This window comes from Solanum lycopersicum, chromosome 6 (genome assembly GCF_036512215.1).
Source record: "Solanum lycopersicum chromosome 6, SLM_r2.1".
Taxonomy (NCBI): domain Eukaryota; kingdom Viridiplantae; phylum Streptophyta; class Magnoliopsida; order Solanales; family Solanaceae; genus Solanum; species Solanum lycopersicum.
The window spans coordinates 39,082,672-39,102,761 of record NC_090805.1 but is presented as its reverse complement, the minus strand read 5'-3'; the positions used below and the strand labels follow the sequence as shown (position 1 = coordinate 39,102,761).

The 20,090-nt window shown below is 28.6% G+C and overlaps 1 protein-coding gene across 1 annotated transcript; it reads left to right on the top strand.

The window, feature by feature from the left end:
• The first annotated feature begins 8,954 nt into the window (after positions 1-8,954).
• Positions 8,955-10,142, top strand: LOC101250512 (enoyl-CoA delta isomerase 2, peroxisomal). Its single transcript, XM_004240966.5, has one exon. It carries the CDS (start codon positions 9,338-9,340, stop codon positions 10,055-10,057), a length of 720 nt encoding a protein of 239 aa, XP_004241014.1. The 5' UTR covers positions 8,955-9,337; the 3' UTR covers positions 10,058-10,142.
• The last annotated feature ends 9,948 nt before the right edge of the window (positions 10,143-20,090 follow it).

The following is a 20,090-nucleotide window of genomic DNA, read 5'->3' as shown; positions in this document are numbered from 1 at the left end:
CGGGTCGTTTTCAATACCGCTTTGAGCTCATTTGGTGGTGGAAGCTTGCTATATCGCTCGTCGTTTCCGTTCGTTGCTTTCGAAAAGGTAAGCTCAACTTACCCACATGTTAATGCATTATAGACATAGTGTAGTTTAATTCATTGTTTGAGTTTAACTCTGTTTGTTCTTGTTGAAAGTTTGTCTGATACGATTTCTTGTTGTTAGTATGATTCATTATTTTTTTTTGTGATTCATTATCATGTTGATTTGAACTATGGAATAGTTGAGCTCAAGCACATTACTCTCTGTTATTTGGCTTTCTCCCCTTTCCTCTGAAAGTTTCTGCAAATCTGTAAAGTGATGTGGCCATGTTTACGTTATGTGCTTCTTATGGAGTCATTTTACAATCTGTTTATATGTGTTCTTTCGTTGCTTAAAGTGAGCTATTCCTTATTTGTTCATCTAGTCTAAAACTTTCACTCGTTCCCCTCTTCGAGTTATTTGCTTGGGCTGAAATGGATCAATGAAGGCTGTGTGACATGTAATTTGAATTATGTTGAGATTTTCCTTCAAATATTCGGTCTGTTTTCGTAGTTGTTAAGCATACTGCTTAGAGATCGAGCTTGGGTTTTATGATCATATCATATTTATAAAGCTAGAGGAAATAGTAGTAGCTCATTTTTTGGGACTATAATGCCATATCTTAGCCTGCTTTGCATTTGATATTACTAATCATTCTTAAAACTGGTGGGAATAAATACTGTTTTAGTTGCTAATAATGTGTGTTGTTGCTACCTTTTGCACTGAAATCGCTGCTTTAAATCTTGGTTTCTTTGTGTCCATCGCTATTTTGAATTCTCTGCAATGCATGGAGTATGCTGGATTAAATAAAGAAGGGTGTTTGTTTTGCGTATTTACCAAGCAGCAGTGATGCGATTCCATGCATATGATGGATGCATCAGTATGTGTATACACCTTGTACTCATGCCATTCTCTTTATTGGGTGTGAAATCTTATTCTGTGCTAATGTTATTATGAATCGCTTTGAAGTCATCTATCCCCCTTTTAATTCGAACCTCCGAGTAGTTCATTTTTATTCCCGTTTTATTCAAAATGTTTGCTATTAGTTTATCGTTCAAGGTGCTAATTTTCTTTTGTCTTGTTTTGTGTGCATGTAAAACTATTCTCGAGTCCTCATGGACCTCACTCCGATTCCTTGAACCTTCTCGTTGAGCCATAAAGGCTCAAAACACTTTTTCCGAGTCAGCCAACCCCTGAAAGGATGTACAGCATCGAAAGAAAACCAGCAGAAACTGCTGGATAAGTTGTTGCAGGGATTTGAAGAACATGTATACAGCAGTATACATGTTTTATACATCTGTTATACGCTGATATACAGGTCGAAATGTGCACAGGAGTCCTAATCCGAAATCTGGGTCGATGGCAGTGAAAATACGCTGCTTAAAATGAATTTTCAACTCTCGAAAGTCGAAAAACAGGCTGATATACAGTCTGTATACACTGATATACAGACACGATATAATATAAATATGTGTAAAAAATGTGATTGGCAGGGGAACGTAGAGGGACGCCTATTCTAATTAAAATTCGGAACTAGGCAAACAATGCGGACGTAGGGTGCAGCCCGTATACATTAGTATACATTATCGGGCGACGATATACACTTGTTAAGTAAGTTTTAAAAATTGTACAGGTACAAATACGCAGGGAAATACAGGGAAAAGTAACGGAAAATATATATTCAAATAGTTGCAGGGCTTGAGAGGTCCAAATGGGTCAAATATATGCTGTATACAGCATGTATACACTTGTGTATTCTTTGTGATTCTTTTTCAGGATTGGGCCAGGGCCCTTCAGCCCCCCTTTATTAACAGGCCCAAAGGCCTTTGTTTCTGCAGGTTTTAAAGAAGGCCCAAGTATAAGGATTAGTTTATGACAAGTGGGCCAAAGCCCAAATGAAAGAATTTGGGCAATCAAGCCCAAGTTCAAATTTTTCTTTCTCTATTATTTATTTGTTTGAATTATTTAATATCTCGGTAGAATTTTAAAAAATCTCCTAAAGGGGTAGCCATTTTTCATTATTTAAATTTTATTATTTTTGTTTTACTTACTTTTATCACAATTTATTTTTCCTTAAATTAAATCCCTTTAAATAGCTCCTTTAGAAATAAAAAATAGTAATAATAATAATAAATAATAAAATAATAAATATAAATTTTCTTTTTACTTAAAAAAGTCATTTAGTCAAATCGCCGGTCAACCGCAAGTTAGCGGACATCCCGAGGGCCTAATACCTTCTCGGGATGTACATTGAACTTCGAACCTTTGTTTTTCAATTGATTTTAATCTGTTTTAAATCTTTTGAAATTTTCTTGATTTTATCAAAATCAAGTGGCGACTCCGTAATTCGAAAAGTCGATTTTTCTTAAACAATAAGATTAATTGATTTTTCGAAACCTAGTCAATTTTTCCATTTTTAAACCAAAAAAATGTTAATAGTAATTTTTAAATAAAACAGTCCTCTCTCTGTCTCTTATCTCCCTTTCCATATGGATTCATATTTTCCTATATTATGATAGTGACAAACTAGACTTAATAAAATATATTTTTTTAACAAGAATAACGGAAAAATCATACACACAAAAAAAAAGTAAATTTTTTTATAATAAAAATATATATTTTTTAAAATAAGAATAAGTAAAAATCATACACACACAAAAAAAACAAAATTTTATTATTATTATTTTTAATAAAATAATCTTACACATACACACAAAAAAAAGCAATTTTATTTTTATTTTATTTTTATTTTTATTTATTTGTTTTTTTAAAAAAAAATAGTTATTAAAGGAAGAATGAGAAAAATATATATATATATATATATATATAAATAGCCCTTAAAATTTTTCCAAAACTAAAAATATTAATATATTCGATTGTATTTTATTTTTCGTTGATTAAATTTTCAATCTCTTTTTTTTATATAGAAAATCTTTAGTGGTAATAATAGATTTTTCTATTTGTAAAAGAAATATGAATTTTGATAGAGAAAACTATGTTTAATAAAAGGATTACGTCAAAACTTTAATTTGGTATTTTTCGTTATAATTAATTTTTCATTATTATTCATTCATCTAAAGCCGATCAAAATTTGTATAGTCTTCCCAATAATGCAACAAATAACACAAATAATGTACATGATTGTCTCAAGCAGGGATACTTCTCCTAAACAAACTCGACTCTTGTGTCGAGCTCCCCATTAATTCAACATTATGCATTACGCAGATAAATCGAATCCTATTAGGGATAGTCATTGTTGAGGCTTGTTTTACTGGGTAAACAATCTAATAGGGAAGGTGTATAGACTGGCCATAAAACGAGCGGACTACTCGAGTCGAGAAGTGACAACTTACCAGTAGCAGAGCTTTCTGGCCTCACTGTTAGTCCTTCCCATCCTAAGACATGTGTTACTATAGAATCCTTCCCAGGAGCGTTGCCGCATCTCTGGTATCTCATGGCTCGGGAGCGTAATCGCATCTCCGAATAAAGTATCTCAAAAGACTCAAATGGATGCGCGAGGAAAGATAGCTATATGATAGTTAACATATTATCAAAAGGGTAAATAAGCAAGCAAATAACATATTATGCAATTAAACACAATATTCACAAATCGATAAGTACGTAAATACATAATAAAGTCATGTAGAAGTCCATGTTTACAAGCTCGAATTCTAGTTATTCCCCAGCGGAGTCGCCAGAGATGTCACACCCCTTTTTCGCGCGGCGGCTTAAGGGTTTTTCCAATTTAAGTGACGTTATTAATTAAGGGATTATTTTGATTTTTTCAGAGTCGTCACTTGGAATTGAGTTACGGTGTTCCAAGTCACTTTTTTTGTTTGATCCCTAATCAAAAGGAAATGACTATATGGATATTTTTGGGAGTCTCCACTCTTTGGAACTGAACCAAGAAAACAGAGGGTTTATTTAATATCTTTGCATGTCACGTGATCTTTGTTTAATTTGACAGAGTTTTTTTTTATGATTAGGATTTTAGGGTGAAAGACTAAATTGATAAATTTTTAACATAGATTAAGGATTTTTTTCATAAGCTACATATATGAGGGATCAAATCAATCTAAGTCATACATTAAGGACTATTTTGATCATTCTCTAATTTACTCCATCCATCCAAAATTATTTGTCAGGTTAATATACACCGCTCAAAAAAATTCAATACATTGTGTAGTTTAACTAATATAACCCTACAATCAATTGTTGTCAATTAATTAGGGAGTATGTACCTACTTTCTCTTCATTAATTAATTTTTCAATTGGAATTTCTTTTTGTTCTCTATTTGAGTATTGTCTTGTGGCCTCTCAATGTTCATAATGAAATACATACTATTCTAATGACTCTTCAAAAATTGTACTTAAAATAGTTGAAATTTTATTGAAAACTGTAAAAGCAACTTTTTATAAATTAAAGTGATCATGTAACTTTAAATAAGTAATTAATAAAATGAACTAATTATTAAGAGTAAAATTAGAAAAAATGGGTTAACAATTTGTTGATTGTTTAAATTGACAATTAATCTTTGACACCTATTAATTTGGGTCATTTTTTGCTTACTTTATTTGTCTATTAAATGCTAATTATTGGGCTATTTATTGTTAATTATAACATGTTTCATTTCTTTTTTCTAGAAAGTTAGATATTGTTATATATTTAATAAATATTTTGAAAAAATATACTTAATTTATTCGAAATCTTAATTTATTCGAAATATAGAGAGCTATTGAATTTGACTTTTGATATATTATATTTTACTTTTTGTATTTTAAAAACCTTTTAAAGATATATATGATAAATTTTGTAAAAAGATAAGATAAATTTAACCATAAAAAATAATAAATCTAAATTTACCACTAAATCATAAAAGAAAAAAAAAAGATGTGTAGAAATATTCTTTTAAGAAAAATATTAAAAATTGAATCTATAATTATTATTTTTTAAAACTCATATTTCCCAATTTTTACTACCTTGTGGACTCGAATTCATAGCTCAAAGTTAAAAGTGTCAGATATTTATAATTCGAGCAATTCCCTCTAATTTAAAGTTATTTATTTTTTGTTCACTTCTATTTGAAAAAAGTAATAATATTTTTATCATTTGTATAATTATAAAATCTATAACAAAATATTTTTATAACAAGACATATACTAACTCTAAGAAATGAAATATTTAATCAATCAATATAAATTAATTTATCTTAATTAATTAAATAATTAATAAATATAAATCCTACTTAACTTTTTTTTTAAGTTGATCAAATATAAATAGAATAAAATAGACAACTTAATAACAAATATTATATTAAAAAAAATTGGCATATAAAACAAAACTAGGGAGTATCATAATGGAAGAGATGGATGTTGGGCGTTGGGTGGTAAAAGTTGAGTTAATGCTTGAATTGAAATATTATTTATACTTTATTTAGGATTAAAATATCATTTCATTATCGCTATTTTCCTTCAAATATACTTTAATATTTCAAAAGTTTCACTCTCTTCTACTTGGCATGATATGTCATTAAAGTTCTTTTTTTATAATAGACTAATTTAATTCATTAAACTCATTTAACTAAAACAACGATCATATTATTTTTAAGAAAAATATATTAAATTATTATTAATAATTTTTCATACTTAAAATCTTTTATCATAATTATTTTTTTTTATTTAATATCATCAATTTTGAATACTTATATACATACATTCAAAAAATAATCGATATATAAATCACTCATTAATGCAATTTACAATAATTAATCATTAATTGTGTAATAAATCAATAATATTAAAGGTCAATTAACTATTAAAAAATAATTATTTGGGTGCTTTGAAATCCATCTATTACTTAAAATATCTTTTTTTGAAAGAATTTAGAAAGTGAATTATATTTATATTAGAAAATAAAATTTAGATCTTTATTTTTGAGTATATTAATATCATATAATATGTAATTAATGAATTAAAATAGGCAATTCAATTTATTATTGCTTGTATTTCATAAATTTAGGATGAGATAAGAATATATATTGATGATTAATTGTATGCGAAGTTAAAATATAATATAATATAATATAATTTAATATAATATAGAATAAAATGATAAAAAATAAAAGAAGTTAAACAATAATTTTCACTTTCTTACCAACTTTTTTGTCAGAATACTTTTCTGAAATAATTTGCTTAAATTTTTTAAATAATTTAGTAAGGAATTTTAAAACTATAAGATAATAAGAGCAAATAGAGGTTTTTCATTAAATTTTGTTTGGTAAAAATATATAAAGGAATTAGACTTTTTTTAATTTTATCCTTATAAATTATAATCTTCATAAATTTTTATGTAATTTATATATTTGTTTTGCAAAGACATAAGTTTAATAAATTAAATAGGTTTATTATTTTCTTAAAATGATGATTTAGTGACATGACATATCAATTAGAATAGAAGGAGACTTTTAAAATATATTTTTTTGGGATAAAAAATATAACATTATTCACTTCTTTTTTTCAAAAGAAAATATCGAAAGCATGAATTTTAAAATACACAATTATGTAATAGTTAATTGACCTTTTGTATTATTGATTTATTATATAATTTATGATTAATTGATTTAAATTAGCATTATCGTGATTTATATATCAATATATCCTTTCGAAAGTATGTGTTTATAAGTATTCAAAATTGATGACATCATATTACATTTTAAACGGATTCTTCATAAGATAAAAAAATAAAAATAATAATTATGATAAAAGAATCTTAAGTATGAAGATTTATTTATATGATCACTATTTTAGTTAAATGGGCTTAATGAACTAAATTAGTCTATTATTAAAAAAATTAATGACATGTCATGCCAACTAGGAGAGATTGAGGCTTTTGAAGTTCAAATATATTTAAAGGAAAATAATAATAATTAAATAATATTTTGATTCTAAACAAAATATAAATAATATTTTAAAGTAATTCTCTTAATTTGAGTGACTAGTTAAGTAATTGACTCGGTAAAAGTCAAATAAAATAATTTGTGTTTATCGCTTTAAAAGAAGGCTACTTTTTGGCAATTCACTCACTAATTGTGCACAAGGATCCACATTATGATATTTTTTAGTTTATTTTTATTTATTATTTTATGCTTTTTAAACGTTAATTTGATTAAATATTAAAAATTAAAATTAAATTATATTAATTTGTTATTTAAATTAAAAAATTTAGATATTTAAAAATTATACTAAAAATATCGTAAATCAAATTTTTTTAGATATTAATATGATAGAATGATATATCATAAAATGTTAGTCAAATTTTTTAAAGTTCAACTTTAAAATCATGATAGTTAAAAGTGGACAGATGTAATATGAAATAATGAGATAAAATTAATGTTTCGATATGTGATTTCATGCTAATTTCATTTTATGAGATAAAATCTCAAATTTTTCAAAAGGCGTGATTTGAGATTTTTCTAAATATAAAAATTTGACTCACACATTTATATTTTGTAAACACCCAATATTTGGTATCTGTTAACCAATTATTTGATAAGTGAATAAATTTTGTAATTCATGACTTTATATCGTTGCTTTTTCAAAATAATTTATTTCTCATATAACAATTATATTCACCATCATGCATAAAATTTATTATTACTCAAATCCAATTATTATACCTTATCATTTATATTGATCAATTCTATTTATGAACAAATGGTTCAAAGTAATAATGTTTGTTCATCTTTTCGATTATATGATCGAGAAGTGTAAGTTCAATATAAAGAGATTGTTTATACTATATGAGAGAATTATATTAAAGACTAATACATTACAACATCATAACTTGTATTCGATTTTTTTATTAAATTAAAATTTGATTAATAGATATTGTTTTTTTTTCAAATAACTTTGTGATATAGTATATTATCTGATTTATGAAGTTTTGTTGTATAAAGAATTGAGACAATTTAATAGTCTTAGAACTTATTGGAGTTTTTATATATATGAAAAAAATATATAATGTAAAAAATTCAAATAGCATATCTAGGTAAAACTTCAACTTCTTTATATGATCGTATATCATGATTTCTAATCATGATTTTATATCTCACGGCCAAATGGACCCATAATATAATGGATAAATAAAGAGAGTATTTATATCAAAGCAAAATTCAAAGGATAATAAACAATTTAACAAAATAACTTTAGTCAAAAATATTTAATAGCTTTTGAAATAGTTGACATAATACATAAATATAATGCTTAATTTAGTGTCAGTTGGCAATTATGATATTTAATTTTAGGTGTGCACAAGTAGACATTTAAATTTGTATATAATTGGACAAATGGATACACTCATCCTACACAACCTACATGGTAATTTAGTAATCTACGTGACATCTTACGTGTATTATATGTAGCCCCTGTTTATTTATGCACAATTAAAATTAGAGGACATAATGTATGTTCAAGTCAAAGTAATCATGTTTATGTATTATGTTTGTGACCCATAAATAAATAAACAAATATAAATTATTTAATAACCTATAACATTTGATAATAAACAATTTCTCACTTTTGTTAAATACACAAGTTTTATTTTATAATTTTCTTATATGTTTTTTAAAAAATTATTTATTTTCATTTTACAAAGATAAATCCTTCCATTCACTTCTGCTTGTTACATTTTAACTTGACACACTCATTAAAAAAAATTGATATAAATATTTATCATACTATTTCTATTAAATTATGTTTAAAATGACTTAAAGAAAGAATATTCAATATTGTGGGTAAACATGAAAAAATATAATTGTTTTTGCATCAAAAGTGATGAATAAAAATTAAAAATTTATTTTTAAAAAAAAGTGACAAGTAAAAGTGAATGAAGAGAGCACTAAATTTTATTTGATATAAATGCAAATTATTTGTATTGATGAAACTATTTCATCTTAAATCATAATTCTAAGTTCAAGCTTTGAATTTGTCAAAAGGTTCTGTTGATCACACTCCTGGATGAATGATCAACTTCGAACACCATATAGAAAATTAAAAAAAATAATACTATGTCTATGGGAATAAATATAGAACTTCTATAATATAAGGGACGTAACTATCTTATTTTAAAACAGTAGGAGCTATCAATAATTAAGTAATACCATAGGGGTATTTAGTGTAATTAATTAAACTTCATTATATATATTACACTCTTTCATTATTCAGAATATCCTCATCTTTATCCAACGCATAAAGACACATTTCAACGCAACTCACGATGTGCACATTAGAAAAAGCCGGCAACATCTTCTATCTTACGCTTACCGGCAACGACGAGCACCGATTGAATCCTACTCTCATCGCGACCCTCCGATCAACACTAGCGCAAGTTAAATCCCAATCCGTTAAGGGTTCCGTTCTAATAACCAAAGCCGATGGAAGATTCTTCTCCAACGGCTTTGATCTAAAGTATGCACAAGCCGGAGGCTCAGCAAAAGCTTCTATCGATCGGCTTAGGAGCATGGTGGATTCGTTAAAGCCAGTGGTTGCCGATTTCATGTCACTCCCGATTCCAACCATCGCTGCCGTTACCGGCCACGCTGCGGCGGCAGGGCTGTTGTTAGCGATGAGTCATGATTATATAATGATGAGATCGGATAAAGGCGTGTTGTATATGAGTGAATTGGATATAGGGATGACTTTGCCGGATTATTTCACGGCGATGATTAGGTCTAAGATTGGATCGGCAGTTGCTCGGCGAGATTTGGTGTTGAAAACGTCGAAGATTAGAGGAGAGGATGCGGTGAGGATGGGAATGGTGGATTCGGCGCATGGTACGGCGGAGGAGACGGTGGATGCGGCGGTGCAACTGGCGGAGGAGCTGGGAAAAAAGCGTTGGGATGGTAAAGCGTATGCAGAGATCAGAAAATCGTTGTTTCCAGAATTGTGCGGAATATTAGGGTTGAAAGACGTTGAAGTTTTGCCTTCACACCTTTGAAGTGAGGGCCATTTTCTTCCCTTTTTTTTTACTGTCAGAAAATATTGATAATAATTGTTACTAATACTACTGGAGTTTGGAATTATATCATTTTCGTTTCCAAATACATGATATTATTTGAGTTTATTATAAAGTTTAAAAGGAAAAAAACAATTATTTCTGGATTATTTATGTTAATACGTAAATATATTGTTTGTTCTACTAATAGAATTAATAAAATAAAGCTTGATTAGCGAAAATACGGAGGTGGTATTGATGAAAATGATTTCGGAGTTGTTTTATTTTTGAAAGATATTAAGAATTACATACCGTAATGTGATTAAATTATAAGTATATGGGAAATTTTATTATATTATTTTTTAATATTTTCTTCGTTGATTTTTAATTGTTATAATTTCTTTTTTTAGAGTAAACTATAAAAAATTTGCATAATATTTTACAATATATATTTTTATTATATTGATATGTAAAAAATGTAATTTGTAATACTTTTTATATAGTTTTAAATATTTAGATATTTCGTTTAAAATATTAAATTAATATAATCTGATTTAATTTTGAAATTAAAATTAACTTTTAAAAAGTACGATATAACGGGAAGGAATACAATGTATTGAACATGTAATATAAAAATAATTATAATTAATGATAAGTATAAATTAAAAATCATAAATAAAATTATTTATTAATTTTATAAAATGAATAAATATGTAAATATCTCAAAATTGCATGCGAATAACTATTATTGGACCGATGCGAATAACTATTATTGGACGGATAGGATATTCGCTCTTCCGTGTATTCCCAACTTAATCACGTACCTTGCCTATTTTTGCTTTTACAAACGAAAAACTCACGCTTCTGAGTTTTGCTTGGTTGATTATATATGATTTCATGAAGAGATAAATATAACATGGTGATTGTTAAAAATAATTATATTATTTAAAATTTAAATTTGAATTTTTTTTATTTGAATGGACACGTATTATTACAGTATTATAGATATAGCTTTTATCAAGGAGGTCTAATTTTAAATATATATCATTTAAATTTAAAAATTGACATAAATATATATACTATGTAATTTTTTAACAAAGAGTATTTGAATAATTATAGCTACACCCTTGCCTTAGACAGAAAGTTATTAAAGGGCACAAAATTAAGGTAATAGCAAGGTTAATACGCAGAAGTGTGTTGTCTTGCAATTTCATCCATACTAATAAGGCGAAACGTCAAAAATATCCCTCAATTTTAATTTATTGTTTAAATTTATCTTCGTTGTTAAAATAAAATTAAAATATTCCTCCCGTTACTAATTTCACCGAATTTATCTCTCATTAGACGGATTAACCTAAATTAACCCTATTTTTTTCTTTAAAAAAAAAACTATTCCTTATTTTAACTCAATAACCCGACCCTATTTAAAACAACTCGATCCCATTCTCCCAAATTTTTAAAACCATTTATTTATTTCATCTCCTTCTATTTATATTGCTATTTATTTATATTACTATTTATTATTTCTTATATTTCGATTATCATATTATTTATTTTATGCGAGTATATGCGCGTTAGTTGACGCTTCTCATAGAAAAAAAAAGAAGAAGACATCATATACTTGTCAAAGTTGGAGTTGTCGACTTTGAAACAGAAAAAATATATATATTTAGCCATTTCTAGACTTCAAATTTTGTGGTTTTGGTTGGTGACAGACTTTGTTGATTGGGTCGTTTGGTGTACCAACTATTTTACATAAATACTTGGACAGGAATTGTTATATAAAGAATAATACTATTGTATATTGTTTACTTTTTTTAGTATTACTTTGTATATGTAGTGGAGTTAAAAATTTTAATAAAAAAATTTAAAATATATAGAAATAGATACATAAAATAGCTAAAAAAGAGTTCGATATTAATTATATATAAATAAAAATTATTTTAATTATAGATAAATAATATAATTTTTCAGTTAGAAAATAAAATTCGGATGAGCCCCCGAACTATTTCTTCTGTATATAGAAGGGTTAGACGCTGACATCTCCTGGTCAACTTGTATGGTTTTAGTCGATGGTATTTATGTAATTTTTATATTTTATTTATTTAAATAGCCACACATCATATTAATTCAATTTTTATTTAGAATTTTAACAAAAAAATTTAATAAAAATATAATGACTTGGCTGAATTATAGTTGGTAACATGTGAAAATGATTTGCTAAATCACTGTTTAAAAATAATGGCAGCTTTAATTTTTTTTGAAAATTTGATAGCGTATTTGAACTTTTTCCCATGTTTAAAAGGCAACGTACCACGTTTAATGCAGTACATGACAAAATGTATCTGAAATATGAGATAAATTTACAAGATTTTGTCTTATATATCTTTAATTTTATAATTTCAACTATTGAGATCATGTAAATAAGCAATGTAAATAAATTAGTTAGTTGTTGTAGTTAGTTACAAAAGTTAGTTAGGAGATTGGTTACAAGTTAGTTAGAGAAAGAATCTTAGTTAGTTATTTTTCTTCTCATCTTTTTATATATATATATCCACTTACAGATTGAATGAATACACAACTTCATTCTCCCAAATACTCTCTAAAAGTTTCTTCACTCCCATTAATGGTTAATGGAGGTTCTCAACATGGTATCAGAGCAGTAGGATTTCTACTGTAATTTTCGGCCAAACATCACGTTTCTTCTTCTCTGTTTTCCCTCAATTGAAGATCAGGTGTTCATCTTCAGTTTCAGTGATTTTTTGCCATGGCAGTTGAGGAAGTAGCAACTGTTGCCGGTGAGGTTAGAGCTCCTCTTTCAATCGATCACAATCATCCATTGTTTATTCATCCTTCTGATACTCAAGGCTCTCTACTCACTTCAATTCAACTTCTAGGATCTGAAAATTACTCCTTATGGAGTAAATCTTTGAAGCTTGTATTACTTGGTAAAAATAAGCTAGGTTTTTTGTTAGGAACCTGTACTAAGAGCATGTACCCTTCTTCTATGCATGAACAATGGGAAAGATGCAATGCTATCGTGTTAGGTTGGATTATGAATACGGTTTCTAATAGCTTAGTTAGCACTGTGATCTATGGATCTGATGCACACACTGTTTGGGAAGATCTTAGAGAAAGGTTTGATAAGGTTAATGCTTCTAGAGCATTTTATCTTCACAAGGAAATTGTTACCCAGTCTCAAGGAACTGCATCTGTGTCGAATTATTTTTCAAGATTAAGAGAACTTTGGGATGAGTTTGAGACACTTATACCACCCCCTTCTTGTGCATGTCCTGGATCCAAACAGTATGCAGAACATTTTCAATTTCAGAAGTTATGGCAGTTTTTGATGGGGCTAAATGAGTCTTATGCTCATGCTAAAAGTCAGGTGTTAATGCAGATTCCTACACCAAATGTTAATCAAGCCTATGCTATGATCATTAATGTAGAAAGTCAAAGAGTGACTGGTGCAAGTAGTAGTTCATTCTCAGCAGAAACTTCTTCAGAAACTGCTCTTATGAGTATTAGAATGTCTGGTTATAATAGTGGATATCATAACAGTGGTGGTTCTAGCTCAAGTTCAACTTACTATTCTAACAATGGTTCTAGTGGAAATAGTGGTTATAAAGCTAGAAATAATGGTGATGTACGACAAGGAGGAAGATCAAATCTCTATTGTGATTACTGTCATTACAGAGGACATACTAAAGATTCTTGTTACAAACTTCATGGCTATCCTAAGAAGAAAGGAAGCTCTTCTTCTCATGCTAACAGTGCTACTGCTGGAGGATGTCAGTCTCCTGAAAATGGAACCTGTGATAATTCTTCTGTAAATACTAATGCTAAGCCCTTTGGTACTTCTTCTAACAATTTCTCAGGAGGTACACAAGGCATGTCACTCTTTACACATGAACAATACAATCAGATTTTAAAGATGTTGAGCAAAGGAAAAGGCAAGGAAGTAGATTCTATGGCTAATGTTGCAACTGCAAGTTCCTCAGGTACCTCAGGTACTTTTACAACTCTTATGTCTGATATGGCTCATACAAACTGGATTATAGATACAGGTGCTTCAAATCATATGGTTCACTGTATGAATCTTATGAAACATTGTACAGATCTTGGAAGCAAAAATGATATGAAAGTAAATTTGCCTACTGGTACTCAAGTGGCTATTAGTCATATTGGAGATTCACTAATTCTTGAGGATAAATTAGTGAAGGATGTTCTCTATATACCAGAATTTCAGTATAATCTGTTATCAGTCTCTCAACTTACTAAACAACTAAAGTGTGCAGTACTATTTTTCCCTGACTTCTGTATCTTTCAGGATCTCTTCAGTGGGAGGGTCCTGGGGATTGGTAAGGAAGATCAAGGATTATACCTTCTCAATACAGACACACAACCAAGAACTTTGCAAGACAAGATTACTAGGAACAAATGTACCAGTTCATGTATCAGTTCTTCTAGTAGTTTTACTTCTGTTTGTTCAATACATAGTCTTTGGCATAAGAGACTGAGACATGCTCCTTTCAAAGTTCTTAGTAGAATACAGTGCTTGCAAAATGTACCTATGAAAGATCACACTTGTACTGTTTGTCCTATTGCAAAGCAAACAAGGTTACCATTTCCTACTAGTGTGTCTCTATCCAATGCTTGTTTTGATATAGTGCATGCTGATGTATGGGGGCCCTATAGAGTCTCTAACCATGATGGAAAGAGATATTTTTTAACATTGGTAGATGATAGATCCAAATATACTTGGATTTTCTTGATGCACACTAAGTCTGATACTATTGTCTTGTTGAGAGATTTTATCTATATGATCAAGACACAATTTGAGGTCACTGTCAAATGTATAAGATCAGACAATGGAACAGAATTCTTCAATTCCCAGGTAGATGCTTTGTTCAGAGAGCATGGGATTATGCATCAAAGCTCATGTGTTCATTCTCCTCAACAGAATGGTGTGGTTGAGAGGAAACATAGATCTATTCTTGACATGGCTAGAGCCTTAAGATTTCAGGCCTGTATTCCTATTAGATTCTGGGGTATGTGTGTTACTGCAGCAGTGTACATTCTTAATAGATTACCCACAAAATTACACAAAGCCAAATCTTCATATGAGGTGTTATATGGTCAGGTTCCTTCTCTTGATCATGTGAGAGTTCTTGGGTCTTTATGTTATGCCACTGATCCAAAAAGACTTGATAAATTTTCCCCTAGAGCTATTCCTGCTGTTCATATGGGTTATTCTTCTACTCAGAAAGGATATATCTTATATGATCTTAGTTCTAAAAATTTTTTTGTAAGTAGAGACACTGTATTCAAAGAGGATATTTTTCCTTTCAAAGACATTACATCTTCTCCTAAGACTTTGTTTCCTGTTCTTGATCTTCCTGGTGATCTTGATACTGAATTACCTACTTCTAGTTCCAATTCTTCTTCTCAGGTTTTTTCATCTAGTAGAGATGTTGTTCAATCTGTTACTCATCCTAGAAGATCATCTAGACAGTCTAAGCCTCCTGTTTGGCTAGATTCTTATATTACTCCAACAACAAAGACTGCATCTCTATATCCTATTTCTCACTATGTGTCATATAAAGCTTTGTCTTCCACCTATAGAGCTTCTCTTGCTGCCTATTCTGCTACCTCAGAACCTAATACCTACTCAGAAGCCTGTCAAGATCCTCTTTGGGTGGCTGCTATGCAGGATGAAATTACTGCACTTGAGAATAATGGTACATGGTCTATTGTTTCTCTTCCAACTGATAAAGTTGCTATTGGTTGTAAGTGGGTGTTCAAGATTAAATACAAGGCTTCAGGGGAGGTCGAGAGATACAAGGCAAGGTTTGTTGCTAAGGGATACAGTCAACAAGAAGGCCTAGACTTCACTGAGACTTTCTCTCCTGTTGCAAAAATGGTTACTGTTAGGTCTGTTATTGCTCTTGCTGCCTCTTGTGAATGGTATATCTTTCAGATGGATGTTCATAATGCCTTTCTACAAGGTGATCTTCTTGAAGAGGTCTACATGCACATTCTTGAGGGTTTTGCAAACCAGGGGGAGAAACACATGGTTTGCAAACTTCACAAGTCATTGTATGGACTAAAGCAAGCTCCTAGACAATGGAATCTGAAACTTACTGAAGCATTGGTTGATATGGGTTCTTGCAATCTCATTATGACTATTCATTATTTACAAAGAAAGTAGAGAAAGAACTTCTTGTCATACTTGTGTATGTAGATGATCTTTTGATCACTGGAAGTAGCTTAAAGCTGATACAACAAGTTAGAAAAGACTTGCAGTACAGGTTCAAAATGAAGGATCTTGGAGAGCTGAAATATTTTCTTGGAATTGAGTTTTCCAGAAATGCAGATGGTGTTCTTATGAATCAGAGAAAATATGCACTTGGACTTGTGTCTGAGCTTGGACTTGCAGGGTGTAAACCAACATCTACTCCCTTAGAGTTCAATCACAAGCTGACATCCACTGTGTTTGATAAATGCACAGGAATGAATGCAGAAGATAAAAATCTTGAGGATTATGGAAAGTATCAAAGGTTGATAGGCAAACTATTGTACTTGACTATGACTAGGCCTGATATTGCCTTTGTAGTTCAAGTACTTAGTCAATATATGCACTCACCAAAAAACTCTCATATGGAAGCAACACTTAGAGTTGTGAGATACATAAAAGGTACAGCAGGTCTTGGGTTGTTTATGCCAAGCAATAACATGTCTGAGCTTGTGGCTTATTGTGACTCAGATTGGGGAGCATGTATAGAATCCAGGAAATCAGTGACTGGCTACATAGTCAAGCTGGGAAGTGCTTTGGTGTCGTGGAAAGCTAAGAAACAGAACACAGTCTCAAGAAGTTCTGCAGAAGCAGAGTTCAGAAGCATGGCTACCACAGTAGCTGAATAATCTGGCTGAAAGGGTTGTTTAAAGAGTTGGGAGTAGAAGTTAAGCTACCTATTCAACTATTTTGTGATAGTAAAGCTGCCATTCAAATAGCAGCCCATCCTATCTTCCATGAACGGACAAAACACTTTGATATAGATTGTCATTTTGTAAGGGAAAAGATCATGAATGGACTTATTCAAACTCAACACATAGGAACTAAAGAGCAGCAAGCTGACATACTCACCAAAGGATTGTGCAAACCTCAACATGATCTGCTCATTGACAAGCTTGGAATGAAAAATATTTTTTTCAATTCTCAGCTTGAGGGGGAGTGTTGAGATCATGTAAATAAGCAATGTAAATAAATTAGTTAGTTGTTGTAGTTAGTTACAAAAGTTAGTTAGGAGATTGGTTACAAGATAGTTAGAGAAAGAATCTTAGTTAGTTATTTTTCTTCTCATCTTTTTGTATATATATATCCACTTACAGATTGAATGAATACACAACTTCATTCTCCCAAATACTCTCTAAAAGTTTCTTCACTCCCATTAATGGAGGTTCTCAACATCAACAAAAAAGAAAAAATAAATTTTCCATAATTTCACAAATAAATTCAAATACATCACCAATAAAATAATAAAAAAATATTACAAGCATTATTTTTAAAGGGTCACAATACAAAAATGATGGAGTAATAGTCAAGATATTTCCCAAAATGAAAATTCCCAAAATGAAAATATAATCCACTTTATTATTGGTGTCCACTCTACTGGTCCCTCCTACTTTCAACTAATATTTGCATTTATTTTTGTATAAATAGATAATTAAAATTTATATAAATTTGAATAAGTAGAAGTACATAATTTATATGATAATTTATTTGAAATATACTCGAATTAATTTGTATTATATTGTGCCAGATTCATATATCTATTTATTAAATTTTATATCAATTTACGTGTTTACTTGTGCACGTATAAAGCTAATGATCATATATATCACCCAAGGCCAAACTAAAAACAAACACATTTATATGTTATGTTTTATATAAATATATAATAAAGAGAAAACATATAAATATATAATAAAGAGAATTTTACGTAACAAAGAACTATAATATTTAAGAGTTATATTTTTTTAAAAATATTTACTAAAGTAAGTTGATAAAATACTTTTTTACTTTTTAGAAATATGTGTTTTATTTTCTTTAAAAAAGTGTATCTAAATTAAAAATATCTAAATTAAAAACACCATTTATTTTGTAATGAAAGGAGAAAAAGAAAAGGATAAGTTTCCTTTTAAATTTAAAATGATCAATGTAATAATATTTTTATTATAAATACTGATAAACTAATGTTTATCACTACAAATCACTCAGCTAGTGAATGGTAAAAAAAAAAAAACGAACTACGTATTTAATTTATCTCACAAAAATTACATTTCTTAATAAGATAACTCATTAAAATTCTTCTGTATATTAGCTAGAAAGAAAAATTCTTTTTGTCATAAAATTAGACCAGAATTTAATTAAAATGATATTTAACTTATGTTATTTTTATCTTTCTAAATATTCTTATCCTTTTAAATTTGATACATTTTAACTAAATAAATAAATAAATATATTTTAAAATAAAAAATATATTATAGTTTTATTAAATTTCTAAACAAATTTTTCGACCAGCAGAAAATACTCAAAATCTCTATTTATTCTATATCAGTTATTTAATGAGTAGTCCAGATTCAGAGATCATTGATTGTATTTGTACTGAAGGTGGGTTGCCCAAGTACACTTGCATGCATCATAATTAACGATAAATTATGGGTAAAGCACATAAAAGTTTCATACCTGTTTTATCGGTACTTTCTCCGTCCATAATTGTTTGTCATGTTAAGGTTATAAATATTTTTTAAGAAAAATTTAAATGCGAGGTATAATTTGACTAATATAACTCTATTATATTAAAAATATCAAAAGTCTATATAACTTTTTAATTGAACTACATTATCATTAAGGATAAATTTGAAAATAAGTAACTAACTATTTCTTAATTATTTAAATTGACAATTAATCTTGGATATTTTTTTTTAGTATACCTATCAAATAATTATGGACGGAGAGAATATTTAGCCATTTTAAAAATGATACATATATTAAGATAGCAATAATTAATATAATGAAGTTACGATTTATCCTTATTAATTATAATTTTTTTTAAAATAAATTAAAATTGAGAAATTTCTAATAAATTTAAATAAGAATATAATAAGAAATATTTTTTATTTTTTCATAATTTATCAAAATAGATAAATAAATGAAGTCCACTAATAGGGAAAATATGGATAAGGAGATTATTTATCAAAGGGCTTATGATTCTTTATATAGAAAAAGTTGGAATCCAAAATCAATAAAAGAATATTTACTAATCAATATTTATCACAATCCTTATTGACATTACAAAATGAAGACTTATAATGTAGTGGTAAAAATATATTTAAAATTTACACGGTGTCTAAATTTAAACCCCATAGAGAATTCAACTATATATAATAACTTTACGGGAAAAAAATCGAATAAACCTCATTTTGACTAAATCTACAATACCTTTGTTCTCTATGTTAAACGGTCGTAATATTTTGATCTTTCAGACTCCGCTCGTGGGGACGGACACTTCTAGCATGGTGATGAATTTATGTGGACCACGTGACAATGATTTTTCTTATGAGTTGTGAGCCCCGCTATACCGAATACTAAAGATAAAATTAAGTATCTATTTAGGCATAGTAAAATTTATACTATTTATATTAATTCAGTATGTGCATATTATGTGTTTAAATTTATAATTCATTTTATTTTATTCTAATTAATCAATATAAATTTTATTTCATTAAATTATATAATAATGGAAATAGAATTAGTTTGGTGTAAACACCTGTGCGGATACATTTTTTTTCATTTTAGCATTTTAGTTTTATTAATCATGATTACTCTTTTCATTTATTTTTATGATGATATATATAAAGCTGATGCTAGATTTTCCAGAACAAACAATGTGTATGAAATCGATAGTGAAATACGTATTTAAATGTATGTTAGGTTTCCAAAAATATTACACTTCAATTCTCACCTACAATT